General features: G+C 41.2%; 1 protein-coding gene and 1 pseudogene across 2 annotated transcripts; one reads left to right on the top strand and one right to left on the bottom strand.

The window, feature by feature from the left end:
- Window positions 1–204: 204 nt before the first annotated feature.
- Window positions 205–4,463, bottom strand: Rnase10 (ribonuclease A family member 10 (inactive)). Of its 2 annotated transcripts, none has more exons than XM_042701106.1 (2): window positions 4,300–4,463; window positions 205–1,170 (listed from the first exon to the last, which is right to left on the bottom strand). In XM_042701106.1, the coding sequence occupies exon 2, from the start codon at window positions 1,163–1,165 to the stop codon at window positions 515–517; it is 651 nt and encodes a 216-aa protein (XP_042557040.1). In that variant the 5' UTR covers window positions 1,166–1,170; window positions 4,300–4,463; the 3' UTR covers window positions 205–514. The 2 variants fall into 2 exon arrangements, with proteins under 2 accessions (XP_042557040.1, XP_042557041.1); XM_042701107.1 differs by having other exon boundaries at window positions 4,373–4,463.
- A 9,484-nt stretch (window positions 4,464–13,947) lies between these two features.
- LOC122126595 lies at window positions 13,948–14,654 on the top strand (annotated as a pseudogene).
- Window positions 14,655–23,288: the final 8,634 nt, after the last annotated feature.

Below are 23,288 nucleotides of genomic sequence, written 5' to 3'. Positions count from 1 at the left end.
ACGCCAAATGAGACCAGGAAACTGACTTGAAGCAGGGTCATGTTCATCACTAGAGCAGCTCTTTGCTTATCTCTTTCAAGGGCAGGAGTTGGAGAGGAGAGACAGAATACCCTGAGAAACTAGTTATTATTCTGTCACCTCTGAGCTCAGAAACCAAATACAAGTTGAATGAACCTGAAGCAAAGAAGAGACATGTTTTCAGAATTTATGATAAAGAACAGCCCATTCTTTATTTGCAGGGATGAACATAGAGCAAAGAAACCTATCAAAATTGTTTTTGAGAAGGGGGAATGGGAAGGATGGCAGTGATGGGGGTGGGGGTAAGGTCGATTGAGATTGTATACAGCTGTAGAAATGTCACAGTGAACCTCCTTGTAGGATTAATGTAGGTTAAGGTTAAACAACCAAAAAAAATTCACCCTCTTTTCCAGAACCTTCTCAGCAATATTTTGAAGAGGAGAAGAGCAAGATGAAAAAGAAGAGAACCAGGTGAGAGAAATAAGAATGAGCTACTTCACTGCTCTAATGACAATGTATTCCTTATGTTATCACAGGCTATATAAATGACCTTTTCCATAATGAATGTCAGGTAATTGCAGTTAGGTGTAACTAGTCCTGGTTTGGACAGTTTGCATATTGTCAAGTCAAAGGGACGGGGACTTCTGTGACATTTGGCCCCCTTGATAGCACAGGCAACGACAGGACTCTTACAGACAGCTGTGACTACACTTGGGTCTTCATGGATGAATGTGTATTGGGCCACACAGCTATGATTGTGCCCCTGGTTCTTGGATGCCATCATGGCATTACACTCCCTGTCACTCAAGTCAAACCTAAGATAGTCTTCATTGCTCTGAAAAAGAGCCTCTGCCTTCATCATCTTGCTTCCTCCCACTTCATCTTCACCAAGGATGGGCTCTTCTGGACCACCAGGCTGCATCATTTCTTTAATGCTAAGCACCAGGGTTTCTGGGGTTCTGGTGCCTTCTCCCTCTTCAGTGGCCCTAGTTTTGTCCTGTGAGTCACTGGACCAAAACTCATTCAGTGGTTGATCACTATCTTCCAGGACTGCTGCAGCCATGTGGAGCCCCAACCCCAGGCCCAGACCCAGACCCAACAGCAGCAAAAGCAGCATGAAAGAGGTCTGTACCAGAGTCATCTTCATGTTGCCTAGAGGGGAGGAGGGAAATGGAAGGACATGTTGTGAAATGCAAGCTGACTCTAAGGGTGGTGCAAGAGAGAGACAACAGTACTAAAACTTTCCACATGTGCTTTGGGTCTCCTCTCTGTCTCACTCTCCCCTAGCAGTCTTTTCTCATTTGTCCCATGCTTCTCAGCACTTCCCATTACTGCCTAGGCAGTGGATTCTCAAGATTGGAAAGTGACCAGGGGAATTTTTTTATTTTGTTTGTCTGTTTATTGTGCTGGTTCTGAGACTTGAGAACTCAGGCATAGGCCCTGTCCCTTAGTTTTTAGCTCAAGGCTGGTCTATCATGGGAGCCATAACATCACATCTAGCTTTGTGGTAGTTAATTGGAGATGAGTCCCCTAGACTTTCTTGACCTGCTGGATTTGAAACTTGATCCTCATGTCTCAGCCTCTTGAGTGGCTAGGATTACAGGTATAATCCAGTAGTGTTTGGCTAGAAAGTAATTCTGCATTTGGTTCACATATGGGGAATTAATGAGAAAAGTCGACATCAATGATAACTCTGTGGTGTGTATGTATCCTGGAGCTTGAACTCAAGACCTCACATTCTCTTTTGATTTTTCTGCTCAAAGCTGGAATTCTACCACTTTGGTCACAACTCCACTCCCACATTCCTAGCTAATTGGAGGTAACAGTCTCACAGACTTTTCTGCCTGGGATGGCTTTTGAACCACAGCCTTTAGATCCCAGCCTCCTGAGTAGTCATATTTATAGGCACCCAGCCTCCTGAGTATTCATATTTATAGGCACAAACCACCAGTGCTTGACTATACCAATTAATTCTTAAATTATTTCTAAATCATCAAGAGAACAGTTACAAAGGCAAGTGAATACAAAGAAACTTTTATAGGAAGCCTTATTCTTGATAAAGGACTAGAATTATCACGGGAGAGCATGTATCTATTTTTATCCAAATTCATCCAAATAGTCTCCTCAGGAAAAGAAAAATTTATAGAAAAAGTACCATCATTTATTCTCATTTCTAAGCTGAAGCTTTATGCCTAATTTAATCTCACGTTACCATATTCCTTTTCCCACAAAAGACCTCTAGCTGGGCGCCAGTGGCTCACACCTGTAATCCTAGCTACTCAGGAGGCTGAGATCTGAGGATCGTGGTTCAAAACCAGCCTGATCAGGAAAGTCTGTGAGACTCTTATCTCCAATTAACCACTAGAAAACCAGAAGTGGTGCTGTGGCTCAAGTGGTAGAGAGCTCACCTTGAGCTGAATAGTGCAGGGACAGTGCCCAGGCCCAGAGTTCAAGCCCCACAACCGACAAAAAAAAAAAAAAAGGACCTCTTAGTATTCATGTCCGTTACTTTTGTACCCCCAGGGAAGAAACACAGTATGAATAAAACCAAAGAGAGCTAAACAACTAACCTTTTGTGATTCCCTTATTAAAGATTCTTACTGGGTATTGGTGGCTCACACTTGTAACTGGGAGGCTGAGATTTGAGGATCGAGGTTCGAAGCCAGCTTTAGCAGGAAAACCAGTGACCCTCTTATCTCCAATTAACTGCCAAAAAAGCCAGAAGTGGAACTGTAGCTCAAGTGGTAGAGTATTAGTCTTGAGTAGAAAAGCTCAGAGACAGCTCCAAGACCATGAGTTCAAGCCCTAGGATTGACACCAAAATTTAAAATGAAATAAAATAAAAAATAAATAAAGATTCCAGGACTGGGAATGTGGCTTAGTGGTAGATTGCTTGTCTAGCATAAATGAACCCATGGGTTCAATTTCTCAATACCACATAAAAAGAAAAGGTCAGAAGTGGTGCTGTATCTCAAGTGGTAGAGTGCTAGCCTTGAGCAAAAGAAGCTCAGGGACAGTACCCAGGCCCTGACTTCAAGCCCCAGAATTGGCAAAAAAAAAAAAAAAAAGTACATACATATAAAAATAAGATTTGAAAAGAGGCAAAAAAAAGTTACAGTTCTTAGAAAAATAAAGATTCTAATCCAAATGTGAGGGCTGTGCTAAAGCTCTGGTAGAGAGCATGCTCTGCATGCAGTGCACTGTGGGTTTTTTCCCCAAATACACACACACACACACACACATATCCTGGTGAGAGGTACCTCACACCCCTATCAGAGACCTATGAACCAAAAGAATAAAACAAAAAAGAACATTATTTAAATATGTAGTAAAATCAGAGAACAGTTCTGTAGAGAGTCAGAGACTATTATATCTGTGTCTGCAATACTAAATTTTAACAATGTACTCTGATTAAAAGAATATCCTTGCTTTTTAAAAATACACATTGAAGCTAGGTGCTGGATGGCTTATGCTGATAATTCTAAACCACTCAAAAAGCTGAAATCTGAGGATTGAGGTTTAGAACCAGTCCAAGCAGACAAATCAAAGAGACTATATGTCCAATTAACCAACAAAAAACAGAAGTGGAAGCATGGCTCAAGTGATAGAACACAGCTTTGAACAGAAAAGGCCAAGTGAGATACAACACTCTGAGTTCAAGTACAATAATTGCACACAAAAAAAGCATATTGAAATTTAAAGGAACCCTACATATGCAACTACTCTCAGTGGCTCATGCCTGTAATCTTATCTACTCAGGAGGCTGAAATCTGAAGGTCATGGTTTGAAGCCAGTCTAGGCAGGGAAGTTCAGGAGACTCTTATCTCCAATTAATGACCAAAATAAAGTTAATGACCAAAAAAAAGCCCTAAATGGAACTGTGGCTCAAGTGGTAGAGCACTAACTAGTCTGAAGCAAAAAACTCATGGACAGCATTCAGGCCCTGAATTTAATCTCTAGGACTGGTCCCAAAAGATAGATAGATAGATAGATAGATAGATAGATAGATAGATAGATAGATAGATAGATAGATAGATAGATAGATAGATAGATAGATGTATACATCTGTGTGCAAGTACATGCATACAGCGAATGTGAAGAAAATAAAGTTGAGAAAAATAACTTTAAATTATGTATCTGGATAAATAGCATTGAGCTTCCTTCCTTTCTAGCGTCTCTTACTGTAAGTTTTCTATAAAACTGAAAATATAAAAAAATTATAAGGACAACTGAGAATTGCCCATATTTTTCCCCAGGGCACCCAACACAACTGTGCCTTACCTACACACTAAGGAACTTCAGAAGTTCTTGAGTCTTCCTGTTCTCTAAGTTCTTCCCTCTCAGGCTTTCTCACCTGTGAGCAGTACCCCAGCCACCAGTGTCCAAAGACATGGTGATCTCCTGTGTCCATGCCTCTTAAACACAGACAGACTTCCTTAGCCCACTCTTCTCTCTTTCCCACACATCCCTGAATCAATTTGCCTTCCTGCTCCCACAAACCAAAACTTTTGAAGTAAGGCTATTTGAGGCAATGAAACAGAACCAGACATCCAAAACAGGAAATGTCTCAATCCTGGAGAACAGCAGACCGTTTTATTTCATCAATAAATCATTCCGATCATGCATTACACCCACCAACCAGCCTGTGGTTTACAGAAGTCTGAACTTGTGCATAAGTTTCCAGTCATGTCTTCTTACATTTCCCACATGTTCCTCCTTCTACTATTCTTTGTCATTCTGCAATGTTAAGATCTCCTTTTATTTACATCCTTCCAACATAATTGTTTTGCTTTTCACTTTTTTCAACTGTATCATGATTTTACTGAATGATTTAGAATATTTAAGTTAATCATAAACTGTCACTTGCATTTATTACCTTTAACCTAGCCCTCTATTCTCCACTCCTTTTACCCATCTTAAAACCAATAAATCACATGCCACAAGGTGCAGGAAGCTCATGCCTGTGACCCTAATTACTTGGTAGGCTAGGATCTGAGAATGGAGGGTCAAAGCCAGCTGGGACAGGAAAGTCTGTGGAGCTGTGGCTCAAGGGGTCAAGTGCTAGCCTTCAGCAAAAAAACCTAAGGGCCAGCATCTAGGCTGTGACTTCAGGCCCCCACTACTGTCACAAAATCACCATCATCATTATCACCTGCCAACAAGAACAGCTAGATTTTATAAATCTGGTTATTTAGTCCTAAATTGGTCCTATATTAGAGATTCTCCAAAGAAGCACAGTCATCATCAGTTCCCATATACTACATGAGTAAAACCAGGAAGATTATAATGTGAAGTGATTCTATTTTTTTTCCTATTGTAGTATAGCTCCTTCTTCGTTTTTGCTGCATGCAAGATTGTTTCCTTATTATTCAGATCTATCATTTTTACTATAATGTGTCTAGAAGTGTTTCTCCTGGGATCCTGCTTGTTAGGTGTTATATATGCTTCTGTTATGTAGGTAAGATGATCTTTTTTAAGATGGGGGAATTTTTCACTGATAATTTTGTTGAATAAGTGTTGCATTAGCTTGCTTTGGTATTCCTCACCTTCATCCACTCCAATTATATGAAGGTTAAATTTCTTGGCACTATCCACTTGCTCTTGTATTTCCCTTAGGCATAATGTAAGTGATTTTCCCATATCTGTAACTTTTTGGTCCAGTTGGTATATTTTGTCTTTTGTATCTGACACTCTAAATTCCATTTCATTCAGTCTGTAAACTACAGCTTCCATTGTGGTTTGCCTGGAGGAAATAGACTCATTTATGGATTCGATGTTCTCAAAGTACTGATCTCACCTCTTAGTGAGGTGTGTACTGCCTCTATTTTTGCGTGCACCTCTTGTTTGAGACCTTGCATCTCTTTTGATAGTTCATCCCTGTGTTCTTTAAATTTCTGGTCTATTTCTTGCTTTAATTGTTGAGTCATTGCCTCCAGCATCTCTTGGATGTAGCTTTTGTCTTCCATTCCTGCTTTGTTCCGACTGGGGCTCTCCCTTGGGTGGCTGCTGGATTTGGGGGGTAGCTTGCTTGGGGGGTGTTGATAAACCTTGTAATTTTTCTCTGTGATTTATGCATGAGGATTTAGGGATTATTGGAGACTAATCTGAAATTTTATTTGGTCAATAGGTGTCTGTCTTTGCTTGGTTGTTGTTTCTGGGCTGGCGGAGAGTCTGTACCTGGTTTCAGTTCTGTTGGGGGCCGACCTCTTGCTACTGGTCTGACCCATGTAGGGCTCTTGTCTCTCTGCTATAGGTCACTGCCTAGACTGCTCCTGTTTACTCCTACAGATGCTCTTGGTGAGATCGAGTGTGCTGGATGTACTCTTCCAGTTGCTGGAGTCTGCTATGGGCTCCTGATGTGTGTTTGTTTGTTTGTCTCTTTCTTTCTTACTTTTGCCTGGTTCTGGGCCTGAATTCTGGGCCTGGCGCTGTCCTTCAGCTCTTCAGCTCAAAGCTGGCGCCCTACCATTTAGCCACAGTGCCACTTCTGGCCCTTTCTGCTTATGTGGTGCTGAGGAATCAGATCCAAGGCCTCATGCACACAAAGCAAGGACTCTACTACTGAGCCACCTTACCAGCCTTAGCTCCTGACTATTATCAGGTGCTGGCAGCCTGAGTTGTCCAATTCCTGGCCTGGGATATATGGGTCGGGTTCTGGTGGGGTTTGGGCTTCTGGTTCTCTTGCCCTGGAGCCCCAAGTTTTCTGCTGTTACAGGCGTGATTCCCAGGGGGTGCAGTTCCCTGTTTCCTCCCCTCTGCTGAGGCATATGCTCAGCTTCTGATTTCAATCAGGAGGAGTTTGTTGTGTTGCTTAGGCACTGGATCCCCAGGCCTGGTCATGGCTACTAGTCCCCGGCCTGGGACATGCCAGTGTTAATTTTTTTTTTTTGAGAGTTTATTTTTAGGAGGCTTAATATTTTGAGCTGTAAGCCTATTTTAGATGTGAGGCCATTATCTGATGTATGGCTGGTAAAAATCTTCTCCCATCTTCTATTTATCTTGTTAGCTATGTCCTTTGTGCTGTAGAAACTCTTCAGTTTGCTGCAGTGTCATATATCCAATCTTCCTTTGATTTATGATTCTGGATCTTTACTTAGGTTTTTTCAACTCTTGCCTTGAAGACCTAGTGTTTCCCCCTACCCCTTACTGTAGTATTTTCATGGTACCTTTGATCCATTTAAAATAATTCTGGTGCAGGGTTAGTAGTCAATTTTTCCAGCATGACTTATTGTGGTTTTGGCTCCCTTATCAAATATTATGTGGCTATATTTCTATGGATTTATTTCTGGGTCTTCTATTCTGTTCCATTGGTCATCTGGCTTATTCTTATGGCAGTACCAAGCTGTTTTTATTGCCCTAGCTTTCTCATAGAATTTGAATTCTTCCTGCTTAGGATTGTTTTTGGTATGGGGTCTTTTCTATTTTTATTTTTGTCAGTCATGGGGCTTGAACTCTGGGCCTGAGCACTGTCCCTTAGCTCTTCAGCTCAAGTCTAGTGCTCTACCACTTGAGCCACAACACCACTTCCAGTTTTCTGGTGGTTTATTTGAGATAAGGGTCTCATGGTCTTTCCTGCCAGGACTGACTTTGAACCATGATACTCAGGTCTCAGCCTCCTGAATAGCTGGGATTACAGGCATGAGCCACTGATGCCTGGCATATTGGGTCTTTTATTATTAATTGTGAAGTTTCAGATTGCTTTCTCTATTTCTTTGAAGAAACTTGTTGGGATTTTGATGGGTATTGCATTGAATTTGTAAATTGCTCTGGGCAGCATTGCCATTTTTACAAAGTTAATTCTTCCCATCCAGGAGCATGGAGATGGTTTTTCCATTTCCTAAATATGCTTCAATTTCTTTTTTCAGATTTTTATCACAATAGAGGTCCTTGAACCTAATACAATAGGAGTTGCATTCCTGATTTCAGTCTCATTCTTCCCATTGTTGGCATACAGGAAAGCTAGTGATTTTTGTGGGTTATTGTTATACCCTGCTACTTTGGCAAAGTTTCATATCAACTCAAGTAACTTGGATGAGGAATCTATAGGGTTCTTTAAATACAGGATCATTGAGCTGGTAGTGAGGCTTAGTGGTAGAGTTGTTGTCTAGAGTGCATGAAGCTCTGGGTTCAATTCCTCAGTACCACATAAACAGAAAAGCCAGAAGCGGCACTGTGGCTCAAGTGGTAGAGCACTAGCCCTGAACACAGAGAAGCTCAGGACAGAGCCCAAGCCCTGAGTTCAAGCCCCAAGACTGGCAAATAAAAATAAAAAAATAAAATACATATGTACAGGATCATGTCATTCACAAAGAGGGATAGCTTTATTTCTTCTTTCCTAATTTGGATCCTCTTTGTTTTTCTCTTGCCTTATTGCTCTTGCTAGGAATTCCAGTACCATGTTGAAGGGGAATGGAGAGAGCGGACCTCCTTGTCTAGTTCCTGATTTTTGAGGGAATGGTTTTAACTTTTCACTATTAAGTATGATAGTGCTGTAGATTTGTCATATATAGCCCTCATTATACTAAGTATTGTTCCATGGATTCCTAGCTACTTTGGAGCTTTTATCATAAAGGAATGTGAAATTTTGCCAAATGCTTTTCCTGCATCTGTTAAGATCACAATGTGGCTTTTGTCCTTGCTTCTGTTGATTTGATGAATTACATTAATTGACATGTATATTGAACCAGCTTTACATCCCTGGAATGAATTCCATTTGATTATAATGTATGATTTTTTTTGGTAGGTTGTTGAATTCGATTGGCCAGAATTTTATTATGAAGTTTTGCATCAATGTTCATCAAAGAGATGGGTCTATCTATAGTTCTCTTTCGTTGATGAGTTTTTATCAGGTTTAGGGAGGAGTGTTTTGCTGGCTTTGAAGAATGAGTTTGGTAATGATCTTTCCCTTTCTATTTCATTGAAGAGTTTGAGGAGTATAGAATGAGTTCTCCTTTGAAAGCTTTATAGAATTTGCCTATAAATCCATGAGATCCTGGGCTTTTCTTGGATGGGAGGTCTTTTTTTAATATTTTTTTATTGTAAAGGTACTGTACAGAAAGGTTACAGTTACATAAGTAAGGTAATGACTACATTTCCTACTAAACATTGTTACTCTCTCTTTGATTTTCCCCTACCATCCCTTCCCTCCCCATTTTCCCAACTCCTCCCTCCCTCCCTCCCACCCACACTCATAGATGTAAAGTTCGTTTTCAACATAGAGTCTTGTACATATCATTGAGTCAATGAGTCAATCTGTATCCCTATTTAAGCATTTTGTTTTTTCCCTTCCCCTCTCCAAATTAGAAAAATGTGTATACAAGATTCAGGGCACTGGAATCAAATACAATGAAAACAGGGGTTATACCTGGGGGAGGGACATACCAAAGAAACAAAAAAATCACATAGTACATTATAAATATGTTAAAAACAATAGCAAGAAAGAAAAATCCAGTTGTGTCCCTAACATGGGATTCATTTCGCTTAATATCATCTTATATGGTCATATATACATAGCTTTTGACCTTTTTTGCTTGTCCTAGACATATACTAGTTATTGCAAATAAGGGAAACCATGGGACCTATGTTTCTTTGGGCCTGGCTTACTTCACTTAATATAATTTTTCCAAGTCTTTCCATTTCCTAACAAATAGGGCAATATCATTCTTTCTGATGGAGGCATAGAATTCCAATATATATATCACATTTTCCTGATCCATTCATTTACTGAGGGGCATCTGGGTTGGTTCCATATCTTAGCAATGGTAAATAATGCTGCAATAAACATAGTTGTTCTGGTAGCTTTAGTATGGTCTTGTTTGTAATCATTTGGGTAAATGCCCAAAAGTGAGATTGCTGGGTCATAGGGGAGCTCTATGTGGAGTCTTTTGAGGAACCTCCATACTGCTTGGATGGATGGTCTTTTATTGTCATTCCTATTTCATAACTCCTAATGGTCTATTTAGTTGGTTTAAAGCTTCTTGGTTTGATTTGGGTATATCTATGCTCTCTAGAAATGTTTCTATTTCTCCCACGTTCTCCAATTTATTGTCATAAAAGTTTGCAAAGTATTCCCTAATAATATTCTGAATCTTGCATATTTCTTGTGATGTTCCTATCTCCATCTCTAATTTTACTAATTTGTGTGTTTCTCTTCTTTAGTCAGATTTGCTAAAGGTTTGTCAATTTTTGTTAAGTTTTTCAAAAAACCAATTCTTTGTTTTGTTAATTCATTCTATCTTTTCTTAAGTCTCTAATTTATTTATTTCCAATTTAATTTTTATTGTTTCCATCTACTGATCTGGGGTTTGACTTGTTTCTGTTTTTCAAAGAGCTTGAGGTGAATCATTACAGTGTTCATTTGAGATTTCTCCAATTTGTTGATGTAGGCACTCAGAGCTATAAATTTTCCTCTGAGTAATGCCTTTGCTGTGTTACAGAGGAGCTGGTATTTTGTGTGCTCATTTATATTAAATTCCATAAACATTTGAATTTCTCTTCTAATCTCTTCAATGACCTACTGATCATTCAGCAATGTGTTGTTCAGTCTCCATGAGTTAGAGTTTTCTGTGACAGCTTTTGACATTTAGCTCTAATTTTTTCTGCTGTGGTTTAACAGAATGCGAGGAATAATTTCAATTTTGTTTGAATTTGCACAGATTTGCTTTGCGACCTAAAATATAGTCTATTTTGGAAAGTGTTCCATAGGTGAAGAATGTATATTCTCATGCTGCTCAGTGAAATATTTGTAGATGTCTGTTAAGACTAGTTGATCAATGCGATTACTTAGATCTGAAGTTTATTTGCTAAGTTTTTGCCTGGATGATCTTATCCAGAGGTGACAATGATGTGTTGAGGTGCCCAAAATCAATGTGTTTGGATCTATATGTGTTTTTAGATTAAAGAGTATGTGTTGAGTCCTCCAGCATTTGGTGCATAGATATTTAGAAGTCATATCCTCCTGTAGGAGAGTTCCTTTTATTAGTATGTAATGACCTTTGTCTCTTCTTACTGATTGTAATTTGAAGTCTATTTTATCTATATTACATTTGCTTCAAAGATTTTAATTCTAGTCCTTCATTTTGAGAATGTGTCTGCCTTTGTTGGCAAGATATGTCTCTTGTAAACAACAGATGGATGGGTCTTGCACTAGTCACTCTTTATCTTCTAATTGGAGAGTTAGGTCCATTGATATTTAGAGTTAGGACTAAGGTGTCTGGTAACTGTCCTACAGCACATGATAGTGCATGGCCTGAGAGTTAAGGAAAGAATGCTGATTTTTTTTAAGTATATGTAAACTGGGCACCAGTGGCATGCCAGTAATCTTAGCTACTCAGGAGGCTGAGATCTGAGGATCAAAGTTCAAAGCCAGCCCAGACAGGAAATCCTGTGAGACTCTTATCTCCAATAAAACACTAGAAAACTGGACGTGGCACTGTGGCACAAGTGGTAGAGTGCTCACCTTGAGCTGAAGAGCTGAGGGACTGTGCCCAAGCCCACAGTTCAAGCCCCATGATGGACCAAAAAAAGTATGTGTGTCCAAGTTGTAATACCCAAGCACCTCTTTTTTTTTTTTTTTTTTTTTTTTTTTATCGGTTGTGAGGCCTGAACTCAGCCTGGGCAATGTCCCTCAGCTCTTCAGCTCAGGCTAGCACTCTACCACTTGAGCCACAGCATCACTTCTGGATTTTTCTGCTTATGTGGTGCTGAGGAATTGAACCCAGGGCCTCATGCATGCAAAACACGCACTCTACCACTGAGCCACCTTCCCAGCCTCCCCCCCAAGCACCGCTTCATATGTACATAAAATAATATACACATTGTAAAGAACCCCAAAGACAAATAAACAAATGACCTCTTCTTAATTTGTCTTATCATTTTTAGATGACTCTTTATACCTTACCCTATATATGGTGTATACATGTACACATCTGAGGGAAGCTGGGAAGAGGGCACAGAATCAATGAAAAGTGGGTGAAAAAATATAGCAGAGGGGCCCATCAGCTATACTGGACGTTGATGAAAGTGAACTAAGCAACTCAAGGGCAGTGATGGAAAGGAGGGAATGAGAGAGAGAAAGAGGGAACAGCTGATACTAAGCAAAAGGAAAGAAATGTACATATCACCTGATCTGGAAGAAATAGTTTTATTGTTAATGTTCGTAGACTTCATAAACTTTGTAGATTAGAATGATGTGAAGATTAAAATATGTGTCTGACTTTAGCTAAATATAACTAAACCACAGTACTGTGAAATTTATGTAGTTACTTAATCTTAATAAAGAAATCTTGGGGGGAGAAAAAAAAGGAAGTGTGTATATGTGTATTATGTGTGTTGTGTGTCTGTCTGTAAAACTGAACCAAATGGTTGATAGGTAGGAGAAACATAGTGCTATGCCAGTTAGTAATGGCTCATGCCTATAATCCTAGCTACTCAAGAAACTGAGATTGGAGGATCACAGTTCAAAGCCAGCCCAGGGAAGGAAATTCCATGAATATTTTATATCCAATTAACCAGGAAAAAGTTGGAAATGAAGTGTGGCTCAAGTGATTGAGTGCCAGTCTTGAGCAAAAAGCTAAGACAGCTCAAGACCCTGAGTTCAAGTCCCAGTATTTGCATACAACATACACATACAGAGAAAAACACACACATAGTGCTTTATTGGGCATGGTAGTACAAGGCTGTAAGCTCTGCACTCCTAGAAAGTTGAGGCAGGAGGATTTATAGTTTCCAATCCATCTGAAACACAGTCAAAATTTCTCTCAAAAGAGAGGAGGAAGTAGAAGGGAAGGGAGGAAAAAAGGAAAAAGAAAACAAAGAAAATTGGTGGCTCATGCCTATAATCCTATCTACTCAGGAGGCTGAGCTCTGAGGATCTCAGTTCAAAGCCAGCCCAGGCAGGAAAATCCATGAGACTCTTATCTCCAATAAACCACCAGAAAACCGGAAGTGGTGCTGTGGCTCAAGTGATAGAATGCTAGCCTTGAGCTGAAGAGCTGAGGTTCAGCACCCAGGTCCAGAGTTCAAGCCCCAGAACCGACTAAAAAGAAAAAAGAAAAAAAGAGGGCTGGGAAGATGGCTCAGTGATAGAGTGCTTGCCTTTCATACATGAGGCCCTGGGTTCGATTCCTCAGCACCATATAAGCAGAAAAAGCTAGAAGTGGTGCTGTGGCTCAAGTGGTAGAGCACTAGCCTTGAGCTGAAGAGCTCAGGGACAGTGCCTAGGCCGAGTTCAGGACCATGACCAACAAGAAGAAGGAGGAGGAGGAGAAAGGGAAGAAGGGGAAGAAGAGGAAGAAGGGGAAGAGGAGGAGGAGAGGAGGAGGAAGAAGAAGGAGAAGGAGAAGGAGAAGGAGAAGGAGAAGAGAAGGAGAAGGAGAAGGAGAAGGAGAAGGAAGGAGAAGGGGAAGGGGAAGGGGAAGGGGAAGAAGAAGAAGAAGAAGAAGAAGAAGAAGAAGAAGAAGAAGAAGAAGAAGAGAAGAAGAAGAAGAAAGAAGAGGAGGAGGAGGAGGAGGAGGAGGAGGAGGAGGAGGAGGAGGAGGAGGAGGAGGAAGAGGAAGAGGAAGAAGAAGAAGAAGAAGAAGAAAGAAGAAGAAAGAAGAAGAAGAAGAGGAAGAGGAAGAGGAAGAGGAAGAAGAAGAAGAAGAAAGAAGAAGAAGAAGACGACGACGACGAAAGAAGACGAAGACGAAGACGAAGACGAAGACACAAGAAGCGCCAGCCAGTCCCGCGGATCTGTGTCTTGCTTAAACAGTGTTTGGACGGAACAGACCTGGGACTCCTCCTTTCCACTACCAACTAACTGCCTCTCCACTCACCACCTCTGACCCTGATCTTCTCGCCCATTGCCTGCTTCCAGGATCAACCAACGCAGGTGTTTTTGTTTTTGTGGGGTTTTTTTCCCTGTGGTTAGCTCTGTATTGACAACCAGCCATGACCTCCCAGATTCGTCAGAATTAGTCCACCGAGGTGGAGGCTGCCGTCAACGGCCTGATCAACTTGCATCTGCGAGCCTCCTACACCTATCTCTCTCTGGGATACTATTTTGATCAGGACGACGTGGCTCTGGAGGGCATGGGCCATTTCTTCCGCGAGTTGGCAGAGGAGAAGCTGAGGGTGTCCAGAGCATCCTGAAGATGCAGAAATAGCGGGCAGCCACGCGCTGTTCCAGGATGTGCAGAAGCCTTCTCAGGATGAGTGGGGTAAAACCGTGGAAGCCATGGAAGCCGCCCTGGTCCTGGAGAAGAGCCTGAACCAAGCCCTTGTGGATCTTCATGCCTTGAGTTCTGCTCGCACAGACCCCCATCTCTGTGACTTCCTAGAGAACCACTTCCTGGATGAAGAGGTGAAGCTCATCAAGAAGATGGGCGACCACTTAACCAAACTTCACAGGCTGGGGGCCGCCCCTCAGGCCCAGCTGGGCGAGTATCTTTTCGAGCACCTCACACTCAAACACGACTAGAAAACTCCAGAGTCCAGCAGCCTTTGAGGGGCCATCTCTGCCTTGCCAGATACCAGGGTTTCCGCCCAAGCTTCTGCCTCTAGCCATTGGGAAACTTCCTAACTAACCATCCTGGAGCCCTTCCCAAGCCTTGGACCAAATGAAAATAAAGCTTTTTGCAGCAAAAAAAAAAAAAAAAGAAAAAGAAAAGAATAACACAAAGTTTAAATAGCCACAAAACAAAAAGATATTCTTAGGAGAAAAACACAAAGACGCAGCCGGGCGCTGGTGGCTCACGCCTGTAATCCTAGCTACTCAGGAGGCTGAGATCTGAGGATCGCGGTTCAAAGCCAGCCCGGGCAGGAGGGACCGTGAGACTCCTATCTCCAATAAAACCACCAGAAAACCGGAAGTGGCGCTTGAAGAGCTGAGGGACAGCACCCAAGCCCAGAGTTCAAGCCCCACGACCGACCAAAAAAAAAAAAAAAACACAAAGATGTAATCCCTACATGCCCCCCCCAAATATATAAATATATGTATGCATATGTATTTGTATATGTATTTGTATATATGACATATATGTATACACACATAATATATATGTTTTATATATTTATATATAGAACATATTTATATATATTATATATATAACATACGTATATATAACATAACTCCAAGGTATGGAAATGAGATCTCTTTTTTAAAATTTTTATTTCTTAAAAAAGTGGGCACAAAATACTAAAGCAGTAACAACTTCATAGAGAAAAATGTTTCAAACAACTGTCACTATGTGACATTTCAACTTGACATGGTAACCAAACATGTTTTGGTGGAAAAGTAATCCAATTGGCAAAAAGCCTCAAAAGTCAACTGGTAGCTTCTAATCCTTTTAGCCATTAGGATTCTTTCTAATTTTCTCTAGCCACCTCCCCACAGGGTACATTTTAGGGATTTCAGTGATCTCTCCTACTTGCATTGGGATGAGATAACAAACCTGTTCAGCAAGGCCAAGGATCCACCCAGACTGGCTTCTAAGAAGTGAAAGCAGGGTGGTTATCAGGCCTCATTGGCTCCTGTCTTCGACATCCAAGTCTAAACTTGATCAAAGATACACAGTGTAAAAGGAGCTTACTTCAGACATTCCTGTCCTGACTTAAGGTAGAGACCAACTACAGAGACTTGCCTAAGTGAGCAGGTATGGTGAGTACTGACAGGCTCCTTCAAGCCAAATGAGACTCTTGAAAACATTTCTGATTTGAAATTAAGGGCCAAGCCATTAAACTTGTGCCAGTGTGTCATATCTGTAGCCCTAGCTACTCAGCAAGTTGAGATCTGAGGATAATGGTTCAAAGCCAGCTCACACAGAAAAGTCTGTGAGCTTTTTAACCCCAATTAACAATCAAAAGGCCAGAAATAGAGTTGTAGCCTATATGGTACAGCACTAGTCTTGAGAGAAAAAGCCAAACAAGTGCTCAAGGCTCTAAGTTCACGTCATAGTACTGGCACACACACAAATCAACTTACATAACCTTTTACAATAAATAACAAACTTAAATAAGAAAAAAAGGCAGATTGCAATTGATTATGTTTTAGTTTATAGAAGCTAAAATTATTATGTTTTCCAAAGCCTGCATTTTGGATTCTTAGCCACTTATTGATAAATTCAAACTTTAGATGGTTTAATATTATGAATGGTAGATGATCATTTATCCATGGCTGATTTCACTTGATGTAATTCTGACAGTACCAATGTCAAACTTTCAAGAAATTTTGAGGTTATATTAATGAACAACTACTTAATTTCCCATTATTAATTTTAAAAAAAAAGAAGTTTTGGATAAGGAGGAGCTAGACATCAGGTGCTGATGTTTCATGCCTGTAATCTTAGCTACTCAGGAAGCTGAGATCCAAGTATCAAGGTTCAAAGCTAGCTTGGGCAGGAAAGTCTGAGAGACTCTTATAACCACTTAATTAGCAAAAAATGAAAATAGATCTTAAGTGGTAAGGGCACCAGCAAAAAAATGCAGTACAGGCACACACACACACACACACACACACACACACACACACACACACACACACACGTCACAGTGGGCTGAATAACTCAAATATGCTTAGTTTTAGTTAGCACATGGGAACATTCAGAATAAATATGTGTAAATCTCTGAAGTGTTAAAATTAGTTCACAGTTCTCCATTTTGACACCTAAAAACATTCTTTAAAGGACTGCCAGCCACATATACAAAAAACAGAAACAAAAACCCACCTGGATCAAGAAGGCAGGTACAGAGCTTTGTGAATCAGATAGTTTCCTAACACAGATTTGTCCTGTGGGAGGAACCGTTAAGGCCAGAGTTTCAGAAAAGGAGACTTTCTTTCTTTGCATGGCCTGTGTCTGAGGATGTGCTCAGGTAAAGAGGATAGTCAAGTTAGAGTGCTCTAAGAAATAGGCTTTTTCCTTATGAAGCCCATAATGCCCTGGTAAGGGGACAAGGTCAACAAGCCCCTTCTCCTGGACCCAGTGGGGAATGGCTCAAGTGGTAAAGAGCTTGTCTATCATGTATGAGGCCCTGGGCTCAATCCTCAGTATCTCAAAAAGGAAAAGAAGAAGAAAAAAGCCACTCCTACTAGCAAGATGCACCAGAAAGGCCAGTACTAGGAAAGAAATTTAAGGAGGAACCAGTGGCTCACACGTGTAGTCTTAGCTTCTCAGGATCCTGAGATCTGAAAATCACAGTTCAAAATCAGTCCAGACACAAAACTCTGTGAAACTCGTATCTATGATTAACTACCCAAAAGCCAGAAATGAAAGTGTGGCTCAAATGATAAAGCTCCAGCCTTGACCAGAAAAAAACTAAGGGCCTGAATTCAATTTTCAGCACCAGCACGAGAGAGACAGACACAGAGAGAAAGACAGAGAGAGGAAGGAAAGGAAAGGAAAGGAAAGGGAAGGGAAGGGAAGGGAAGGATGCAAGATTGCTTTTTCTGTGTCTTTTTCTTTTCTTTTTAGATCAGAGACTTTATTTGGTTGCCAGACACTGGCACAGCAGAGATACCTGATAAAATTTGGTAAAGGAAATGGAGAAGGGAAGGAAGGAAGGAAACACAAAGAAGACATGGGGAACCTAGAGCAATGCCTGAAGACGAACAGTTAAAAATGAGCTCAGGGAGAGGGAAAACTCAACTCCTCTGAAAGATGTCCTGCTGACAGGTTCTTGGCTCCTCTCTTTCAGTCTCTATCTAGTACAATATAATTGACATGGTCTAAACTGACATCTTCCCCATAGCATGTCTATGCCAGGTGCTCTCTGTCTGCCATATTTCCCTTATAATAAGCTTTCTTTTACTATGTCTGTGTCTTGGCCTGAATTTTCTCCTGCCAGACACAAGGGCTGGGATTGTTCAGTTGCCCTAAATTTGCTTGTAGCATACTTGGTATGTTGGTAAGGAAGTTAGGGACTAAGTACATCTTCTCCTGACCTGGATTCAGCCACTGGTTATGCTCTAGCATCTCTCACTGAACCTCTACTTCTGGCTTCAGCCTCCTACAAACCCCATTTCTCCGGTGTACCCATGCATAGCTAGCTCCATAACTCCCCTCCTGCCCCACACTTTTCCTCATAAATTATTGCCCACACAAAACACACCCCCTTTAAACTGCTCTCCTGGAACAAATGGCTTCCTTTAGCTTTGAGTGCCCTTACATACATGGCTTTCTATCCACAAACCAAAGCTCCCCTTAACATACTCACACCTACCCTCTGAGTAACTGCTTCCGTCCTGAGGTTCACCTGCCTGCAAATTAAATTCCTCCTAGTTTGAGGTTCAAACTTTCTCAATTGTTAAGCTAAAATGTTAGTTCCTGATTGATCAAACGGTAAAACACTTCTACAGTTGTCTGGAATTCATCAGTACCATCCTTTCTTTTCCTTCTTCCTTCCCTCCCTGCCTCCCTCCCTGCCTCCCTCCCTGCCTCCCTCCCTCCCTTCCTTCCTTCCTTCTTTCCTTATTTGTGAAAGTATTAGTGCTTGAACTCAGGGCCTGGGCACTGTTCTTAGCTAAAGGCTGGTACTCTACCACTTGAGCAATAGCTCCACTTCTGGCTTTCTGGTGGTTAATTAGATATAATAGTCTCATGGACTTTTCTGTCCTGATGGCTTTGAACCATTATTCTCAGATGTCAGCCTCCTGAGTAGCTAGGATTATGGTGTGAACCACCTGCACTTAGCACAGTCCTTATCTTTCTGCATTAGAATCGCAAGTCCTCAGATCCCACCCAGAAGCCAGCAGAAATAGAGGTGCATGAACACTGGATTATTGTAACTTGAAAGTATAGCATGACAGCCCATCTTTTCTGTCCAACTACAGTGCTATGACACTGCATTCCTGTTATTCAAGCTCTTATTAATAAGACCTAATGTTTAGATATTATGATTTAAAAAGAATCATATAAATTGTTCTATGGCCTTGCCAATTATTGCTCTCACCTCTTCTTCAATACTGTAGGAATATTGCCCAACAATATCTTTGTTTAGACAGACAGACAGATTTTTTTGCTGGTCATGGGTTTGAACTCAGGGCCTGGGTGTTGTTCCTGAGCTCTTTTGTTCAAGAATAGCCACAGCTCCATTTCCAATTTTCTGGTGGTTAATTGGAGATAAGTCTCATGGACTTTCTGCCTGGTCTGGCTTTGAATCATGATCCTCACATCTTAGCCTCCTGAGTAGCTAGGATTATAAACGTGAGGCACTACATCCAGCTACACAATTGTATGTGTGTGTGTGTGTGTGTGTGTGTGTGTTGTGTGATCTGAGGTTTGAACTCAGTGCCTTGCTGTTGCTAAGCAGGTGGTCTACTACGAGAGCCAACCCCCTCTCCTTTTTTTAGAGAGAGGGTTCTACTTCATGCCCAGGCTGGCCTGGATTGTAATCCTCCTATTTGTGCTGTGATGACAAGTATACACCAGCCAGTCCAGCTATTGATTGAGATGGAGTCTTGCAAACTTATATCTGGACCAGCCTCACATTTGATTCCCTAATCTCTGTCTCCCTAGTAGTTAAGATTATAGGCTTCAGCCACCATGCCAGGCTTTCTCTTGTCTAAATCCTTCCTCTCCAAAGTTGCATGACATATATTTATTCTTCTTTTCTTTTTCTATTGTACAAATGTTTTAAAATAATAGAAAACAGGGCTGGGATGTAGTTCAATGGTAGAGTACTTCTGTAGCACACAGAAGGCCCCTGGGTTTGCCCTCTCAATACTAGAAAGAAAGAAGGAAGAGAATAAGGGAAAGAGAAAAGGAGGAGGAAGGTACAGGTGGATCCATTGCAACAATGAGATGTATAAGTCGTTATGTGGAAAAACGAACTTTATAACTTTGGTAGGGGGAGGAGGATTGGGTTGGGGGGGTGGGGGGAGGATGGGAAGGGATGGGAAGGGGAAACAAAGGAAGAGGCTATAATGCTTGATAAGAAATGTACTCATTATCTTGCCCATGTAATTGTAACCTCTCTGTACAGTATTTTCACAATAAAAAAAAAAAAAGGAGGAAGGAAAGATTCAAGGAAGGAAGGGAGGAAGGAAAGAAGGGAGGTAGGGAAGGAGGGAGGGAGGAAGAGAAGGATTTTGCCATAAGCTCAACTCTCCTCCAACCTTTTACATTCAGCCTAAATATGTAAACACATGAGATAATCCCATACATTGCTGTGACTCCTAACTATATGAAGATAGAAAGTTTTAATTAGCTCTTCCATTGTTGTATGATATTGGGAAAGTCAGAAACTTTCCCCTAAGCCTCTCTTTATTAATCTAAAAAATAAAAAATGAGAATATCAGTTGTACATACTCAAGGGTCTCCATAATTATCCAAATTAAAAAGGACAAAAATATGAACTCCTGTAAACTGTAAAGCACTTCTTATATAGTCCTACTATATGGCTATTCACAACAGGGACACAATCTCAGTGTCCTATTTTCTATCATAAAATTAGGACTTTGTCTACTTGGCTCTTTTGGTTAAATATGGTCACTATGTTGCACCCAGTGAGATTTTTTTTCTAACCACCCCCCTCTCTCTCTAATTTTACTGGTACTGGGCCTTGAACTCCTTGAATTTGGGGTCTTGTGCTCTCAACTTTGCTTTTTCTCTAACTTGTTAGGATTACAGGCATGAGCCACCAGCTCTTGGCTTCTCAGTAAGATTCTTTTTGTTAAAGCTAACATGTTTAAAATTACTCCATACTTAAAACCTAGACGTCTTACCATGACCTGTATGGCTAGTCTCCCTTTCCAACCCTACTACAATATACCCTGGCCTTTATATTGTTACATTCCTTCAGAACTCTTATTAGCTGTAACTTCTGCTTGAACAATCTACCCCAATCATTATATGATTCTTTCTTTCTATCCAGGCCTCTATTATACAGGGAGAGAATTTCCCGGAACCAAATTATTTAAAATCACCTGACCCTGTGTTACCTTTTCTTTATTTAAATCAACTTTATTGAGGTGAGGTTATTTCACATAAAATAAAATTCACCTAGCCGGGCCCTGGTGGCTCAGGCCTGTAATCCTAGCTACTCAGGAGGCTGAGATCTGAGGATCGCGGTTCAAAGCCAGCCCGGGCAGGAGAGACCCTGAGACTCCTATCTCCAATAAACCACCAGAAAACCAGAAGTGGCGCTGTAGCTCAAGTGGTAGAACGCTGGCCTTGAGCTGAAGAGCTGAAGGACAGCGCCCAGGCCCAGAGTTCAAGCCCCACGACCAACAAAAAAAATAAAATAAAATAAAATAAAATTCACCTAATTCAAGTGTACAATTTATCACCTTTGTAATATTTTGACAACTGGAATAAAATCACTATGTTCATTTACATTAATTACCATTTCTACTCCATCAGGAAACTACTGACCTGCTTTTCTACCTCTATACACCGGTCTTTTCTGAGCATTTGATATATAAATAGAATCATGTAGTCCATGCACTTTATCTGTATTCTTTTACTTAGTGTGTTGAGTTGATTCATTATGCAACATGTATCAATAGTTTGTTCCTTTTTATTGCTGAGTATTATTCCATTGTGTAGATGTGCATTGCATCTATCCATTCATCAGTTGGTGAACATTCAGGCTACTTCTGGGCTTTATCATTTATGGATAATTTTGTGAATATTTCTGTGTGTTTAAATAGATGTTTTTATTTCTCTTGAGTAGATACCTAGAAACAAAATTTTTGTGCTGATCCTGAAGCCTAGGGGCTATCCCTGAGTGCTATACCACTCGAACAACAGCTCCACTTCTGGCTTTTTTTTTTTTTGGTGGTTAATTGAAGTGTGGGGTTTTCTGTCCAGGCTAGCTTTGAACCATGATCTTTATATCTCAGGCTCTTGAGTAGCTAGGATTACAGGTATGAGGCACCAGAACCCAGCATATGTTTATTTCTTGACATCCTTGCCAGCATTTAGTAATGCTGATCTTATTTATTATAGCTATTGTAGTGAATGTGAAGTGGTATCTCATTGTAGTGGGGGGTTTTCTTTTGCTTGTTTTAATTAGAAAAGCATGTAATTGGGCTATTTTTTTTTTTTTTTTGTCGGTCATGGGGCCTGAACTCTGGGCCTGGGTGCTGTCCCTGAGCTCTTCAGCTCAAGGCTAGAACTCTACCACTTGAGCCACAGCGCCACTTCCAGCTTTTTCTGCTTATGTAGTGTTAAGGAACCAAACCCAGGGCCTCATGAATGCAAGGCAAGCACTCTACCACTGAACCACCTTCCCAGCCCTGGCCTAAATATTTTAATAGAAGGATAAAATATTAAAACACTTGGAAAGTAAGCCCTATAAAAGTGATTTTTCCAAGACAGGAAGCAGATATGACCCAACCCAACACCATCTTAACTGGTAAGGAGGGGTCCTATAAACTGGAGCAGCTTGCTCCTTCCCCAAGTTTATATTAAGATGTTGCAATGGAAACCCTATAAGGGCTGGGCCCTAGTTGCTCAGGAGGCTAAAATCTGAGAATCAGGGTCCCAAACCAACTAGGGGAAGGAAACCCATGAGACTCTTACCTCCGATTAACTATCAAAAAAAAGGCACAAGTGGCTCAAGTGATAGAACACCAGCTGTGAGTGAAAAGGCTGAGTTCAAGTTAGTGCCTGTGCATGCATGAGAAAGTCACCAGGTGGGCTTTGGGCTCACTTGCTGGCAGCAAACAGTCAAGTAGAGGATGGGGAACCTCCTTGGGTGGTGCCATCCTAGGCAATGCCTGCCTCTGGAGAGCACCTGGGCAGACTTACCCTGCAGGGCTGTTGCTCTCTGCCCTGGCAGTGCTTCTGAGCACCCTGCTGGTGGGCGTTCGTGGGTTGGGTAGAGGGCTGGGGGGGGGGGGGTGGGTACTTTCTCTCCAGGACTCCCTGCAATCTGCTAGTTTCCAGATCCTCCACCTGACACCAATGACCAAGCCCTGTGCCACACCTTCACCACCCCAGTACTGCTGCTCAGGCTAGAACAAGGCTCCACCCGTCCCAGCAACTTAGCTTGCCTGTCCTGTCACTTGCCATCCTCCTATTTTGATTATTTTTCTATTTCTTTACATCTGCATTTGTTTGTAGTCTGACTCCCCTAAAGTAAACACTACGACTGCAGGAACATTGTTTTATTCTCCACATCCCTAACCCCTAACCCATTAGAGTAAATGAATAAGCAACCTCTTCAAGTACTCATTTCCCCTACTGGGCAGCCTAGAAAGATGCAAGTCGGGGAAGGGGAGGAGGGCTGTCTGGAACATTGGAAAGCTTGGAACTTCTTCAAGGATTTATGGGAGAAAACACTTTATATGT

Source organism: Dipodomys spectabilis, unplaced genomic scaffold (assembly GCF_019054845.1).
Source record: "Dipodomys spectabilis isolate Male_0828 unplaced genomic scaffold, ASM1905484v1 ptg000286l, whole genome shotgun sequence".
Taxonomy (NCBI): Eukaryota; Metazoa; Chordata; class Mammalia; order Rodentia; family Heteromyidae; genus Dipodomys; species Dipodomys spectabilis.
This window is presented reverse-complemented; position numbering and strand designations above follow the sequence as displayed.

Bases quoted from the DNA above. Each gene is read 5' to 3' on its own strand.
- Rnase10 (XM_042701106.1), bottom strand. From the start codon at position 1,165: ATGAAGATGACTCTGGTACAGACCTCTTTCATGCTGCTTTTGCTGCTG.